Genomic DNA, 5109 nt, shown 5'->3' with positions numbered 1-5109 from the left:
TGCACTTATGTTAATTTCAGAGGTCATAGTTTAACCCCTCATACAGGGAAAAATCCAAGCTGGTCAGTTACTTTCAGTGAAACAAATGAAATGGCAGGAACGGGGTGTAAGACAGTTTAGTGTTTGTCTCTTTGTGCCCAACAAAAAACATTTCCACTGAGTAATTACAATACCCAATATGATCTCTCAAATATACTTTTCTAATGTAGTCCAAATTGATGTACTTTAAGTGCTTAAGTGATTATCACCTCAATTTCAGATTACATAAAACCAGAAATGGTGAAATTGAACGTACAGTGGAAATATGAGTGTCCTCTATGGAACACACACACACACTGCAGGTCAATATATTATTTCTGCTATATTTTCTTCTATATATTTTTGTATATTTACATCTCTAGCCAGCTCGTACAGCAGACCTCTATGCTATTGGTCCCCTTGATGAAAAGAGAACCTATGGACAAGGAACATCCAAGTATAGAAATTTTGCTTTACCTTTCCCATCTAAATTTCTCTAAATATATCTTGCTATAATTATAAGCTAAAGGCAAATATTGGCTTTTCCTATGAAAATCAACTTTAAATATAATGTTCTAAAATATTAGTTTTTTTTCTTTTGCTCTTGAAACATGATATCATTATCTGTGTAAGAGTAAAGGGAATGCATACATGTCCTCCAGCTGAGAACAGTGACTGTCCTGGCCTTTAAGTTTGACTTACAGTTTAGTTTCAAATACAGCAACCTCATGGCAAAAGAGGCAAAAAATGGTAACTTGGTGACTGTATTATTTATTGAGCTATACGGACTATAAATGAATAGTCTTCCATTTGCCTTTTTGCCGCGAGTTCAATGAGAAGAACCCTATTCCTCTTATGTATGTATAGTGAATATAAAGTGGTTAGCTCAGCAGATTAGCTTAGCACAAAGACGAGAAATTTCAAGCCTGGCTATGTCCAAAGAAAACAATATCTTCCAACCAGCACCTCTAAAAACTAATTAACAAAATTATCTCATTGATTTAATCCCTATAAACCTAAGTGTAAAAACAAGGTTAGCTGTTTCGGTCTTTATGCTAAAATAAGCTAAGCTAAGCTGTAGCTTCATATTTAAAAGACAGACATAATATATAATCTTTCTTCTCACCCAAGTCACAGCAAACAGTGAATAAGCGTCTGTTGAACTATCCCTTTCACATTTCAAACACCTGAACTATAAATGCAGCTACATTCTAAAACAAGCACCCTCACAGAAAATAAAACAGTCATATACGTGAGATTTGGATAAGTTTTAAATGTCTGTTTAAGTAAGTGTTAACTTTTGCTGCAGTTTTGTTTTTAAAATACTTTTTGATAATGTAAACAATGTTTTTAAAATGTTGTTGGCTGTTTTGCATATTCTAATTCAATTTTGAAAACAAATAAGCAACTGATGAACTACGTTCATAGCCACAGTCATAGTTAAGTATCATTGTACATACAATGCATTCGCAGCTTAATTGTTTCTATGGTTACCTATCAGCTTTCTGACATTTTAAGAAAGTCTGAAAAAATGGAACTTTGCCATTTCACTTTGTTGTTTTGAACGCAGGGTTTGTAGTTTTAAACTCTTTATGGCTGGATGTAGTCTTTGTCTTAACTATAACAACCTTCGCTGACATGCACACACTCAGACAGGCGGCTGCATACAGTAAGCACAGCATCACAGATTGAACAGTGTTACAGATTACACTCAATCTAAACGGACCCTTTCAGCGTTTGAATTGAGGGTAGACGTTTGTCTCTCTCTCTCTCTCTCTCTCTCTCTCTCTCTTTCTCTCTCTCTCTCTCTCTTTCTCTCCTTACACACATACATTGTTCGTCCATCTCCAGATTACGTCTTCTAATGTCTCTTTTTCGCAGCTTCCCGCCTCCCCTCAGCTCGGAGAGAGGCTGCATCGCTACGATCTGATTGGTTGCTTGGTTGGTGGCTGCCTGCGCGGGTCAGTGCAAGGATGGTGCTTGGCTGGATGTGTGTGTGTGCGTGTGTGTTGTGTAGTGTGCGTGTGTGTCTGTGTGTTTGTGTGTGAGGGTAGGTGAAGTAGGGGAGCGATGGGGTTGGTCATAAACGGTTGGTCGGTTGATTGGAGTGCCAAGAGTGAAGAAATCCAGGCGCAAAGATCAGGGTTGTGTGTCACGCTCTCACACTTTTTTAGGAGGCGGGGCCAACTTGATGATCTCATCTTCAGAGGGCTGGCGGATGATGTCTATTTGGGGTTGGAAAAATAAGGTAGAAAAAGACTAATAAGAAATACACATCATCGATATCAGTCTGGTCACACAGTATCAGAGCTGTATAAGGCAGCATTTGTACAGCTGCTGTTTCACGTTAAATTTGTTCCACAGGCAAAACACAGGGTGGCTTTTATTGTGAAGCAGTCAGAGGAAACAACAGTGTACCTGTATTTATCACCGATGTTAGCACTGACTGTGAACATTCATCAAAAATGCATCTACAAAACAGAAACGGCTGCTAATTATATTAGGCACTTTGAGTTGCATTTCATGGATGGAAGAATTATTTTTCATTTACTGTTATTCTAATTCAAAAGAAAATACATCCATTTTAGACAAAGAAATTATGAAATAGTATAAGACTAAAACTAAAACTAAATATATAATCCGTATAAAAAACCTAAATCAAAGTAAAAGTTAGTTTAGTGCACATGATATAAAAATGATGCTTTCTGACTAGAACTGAGCTAAACAGACATTCAATCATTTTAACAGTGGAGCAAGTTTTTTTCTTTGGCCATTGCACACGTTTTTATGTTGTTTTAAATCAACCTGGCAGAAAGCTAAATTTCCCCTGTGAACTAAACCGAGCTCCAAAAAAGTTGTGGTAAAGAAATAACTAATGGCAGCAAAAAGCAGGTTGAGACAAAAAACATTGTATTGCAACGTGACCATCCTCTTATTTATTACTTCTACCTTCATTTACACCAAAAGAAAACTGATATAAAATACACAATTAAACCAGAATATATGTAAGATAAAGTAAAGACTCATGCTTTAAAATAACAATTCATAAAAAGGAAATGACCTTTCAGAATTAGATGCTTTTGTTGACCATTGTGGCATTAATCCAGACCATGTTTATGCATGTTTCCTAAACTTTTACACAGTTGGTCTGCAAATTCTTAATAATGTTATATGAAATTGGTACGACTTAATTATAATTTATTGGAATGTTTTTTCCTCGCAGCTCTTTGTCACAGGTTGTTTTTATGTTTTACTATGTCTATCAATGGTGACCAGTTCAACCAATGGGGATTTTGTTGTTGTGAAATAAAAGTGCAATGAATTATTATTAATTACCCAGTAACTCACAGGAAGAAAACTTTTTATTTTACTATCCTATTCTGTTGAATGATCCAGATCCCTGATTCATAGGTTGGGAACCACTGAGGATAGGATGTTAAGGCAGTTTTCTTTAAACCCATTAGGGGGCAGAACTCACCTACTACTACAATTACTACAACTGCTACTACTACTACTACTACTACTACTACTGCTACTACTACTACTACTTAGAACAGATTTGGCATGCCAGGAAGCTAATCAGAGCACCTTCTTTCAAGTCAAACATGCAGAAATGTCTAAAAGAATATCAGACTGATACTCTAAACTGATATATAAAGCTAACCCTACATCTACATGTTCTAGAGATTAAGCTCAAAGAGTGGGCTACCTTTGTATTTCTTGGCTGAGGGGATGCGTGTGAGCTTGGTGTCGATCTCGTCATCCTCAGAGATCTTGAGCACGGTGGTGCGGTACTCGATCACCCTCGTCAGCAGGTCCGGTCGCCGCGAAATCTCAAAGATGTGCTCGATGTACGACAGATTATCTGCATGAGAAGTGTTGTTTTTAGTGTTAGTTTACAGCAGGGGTCTTACATTCAACTTTTTTTAAGACAAGGACCCCTTCGCTGAAAGAGAGACAGAACAGGGACCCCCTTCTATATATCATATTAAATTCAGTTGCATTTTAAACTGGACCTCCAATACCATGTAGGGCGGCCTAAAACAGTCATACATACCTTTTAGCGCATGGAACACTAAGTTGATTCATTCATTTGAAGTAAAAAACTTGTTCTCAATCTGTGTTTCTCACCTTGGGCCAGCTTGTCGTTCTTCTCCAGGTAGCTGAACCACTCCTTGGAGGAAGTGATGTTGTTGCTCTGGTCCTCGGGAATGTCCTCCTTGCAGGCCGACTTGAGCTGCTCCAAGTCTTCGTTGGTGATGTTTTCAGACAGGTCGCTGAGCAGAGAGCTGTACTCCGCCATGGTCTGGTCAGAGACAGAGAGAAGGGAACAGTTAGATATACTGAAGAAATTGTTGCCAAAGAGGACAGACAGTATAAGGGAGAAAAAAGATATCCTACTGTTGTTAAATTCCTCAATGTGGAAACAGCCCACCTACGTCCCAGATTTCAGAATGGAAAGTTAGGAAATCTTAATGACAATAACATACTGTCAGAGTGGGATGGAAAAGCCCAAAGACACTGAGAATAGAGTATATTAAACAAGTCAATCCTCTCTCTTTGTATCTGAAAGAGGAGATTGACTGAAAAGACCGGACGGGACAAAATGGGACGAAACACTGTCTTTCGCCTAAATTAAGGCCGTCCCCAAGGGGGGATCTATAGCGCTTATTCCTTTGTGCCAGAGACTTCCATTGTTATCCAAAACAACTTCAAACTCATCAATGAGCCACACTCATTGACATGTTCTACATTACAAAAACATAGACAATATCTATCAGTATCTGTCAATACTTTGTAAGTATTGAGAGATGGACTATGTCATGTTGGCTTTCCTCTTTTCACGGGATGGGATGCCAATAAGACATTTATATAGAATAACATTGGCCTTTTAAATGTTGTACCATCCACATGTATTAGCAACCACAGTAAAACAGTTATTTATTAGTTGCTCAAATCAACTCAAGCTCTAATGAACATTTCTGTGTCTCTCTGTCTCCCTTTAGTGGACATATTCAAGAAGATCATTTCTGTGTTGCTGTAGAATCCCAGAAGCCAGTATTCTGTGAATGTTGGCAGATAGGCAAGTGT

The 5109-nt window shown here is 37.9% G+C and overlaps 1 protein-coding gene across 1 annotated transcript; it reads right to left on the bottom strand.

The window, feature by feature from the left end:
- Positions 1-1145: 1145 nt before the first annotated feature.
- LOC116682765 (astrocytic phosphoprotein PEA-15) lies at positions 1146-4329 on the bottom strand. The gene is made up of 3 exons (XM_032509778.1): positions 4150-4329; positions 3728-3883; positions 1146-2243 (listed from the first exon to the last, which is right to left on the bottom strand). Exons 1-3 carry the CDS (start codon positions 4319-4321, stop codon positions 2179-2181), a joined length of 393 nt encoding a protein of 130 aa, XP_032365669.1. The 5' UTR covers positions 4322-4329; the 3' UTR covers positions 1146-2178.
- Positions 4330-5109: the final 780 nt, after the last annotated feature.

This window comes from Etheostoma spectabile, unplaced genomic scaffold, assembly GCF_008692095.1.
Source record: "Etheostoma spectabile isolate EspeVRDwgs_2016 unplaced genomic scaffold, UIUC_Espe_1.0 scaffold00018851, whole genome shotgun sequence".
Classification (NCBI taxonomy): Eukaryota; Metazoa; Chordata; class Actinopteri; order Perciformes; family Percidae; genus Etheostoma; species Etheostoma spectabile.
This window is presented reverse-complemented; position numbering and strand designations above follow the sequence as displayed.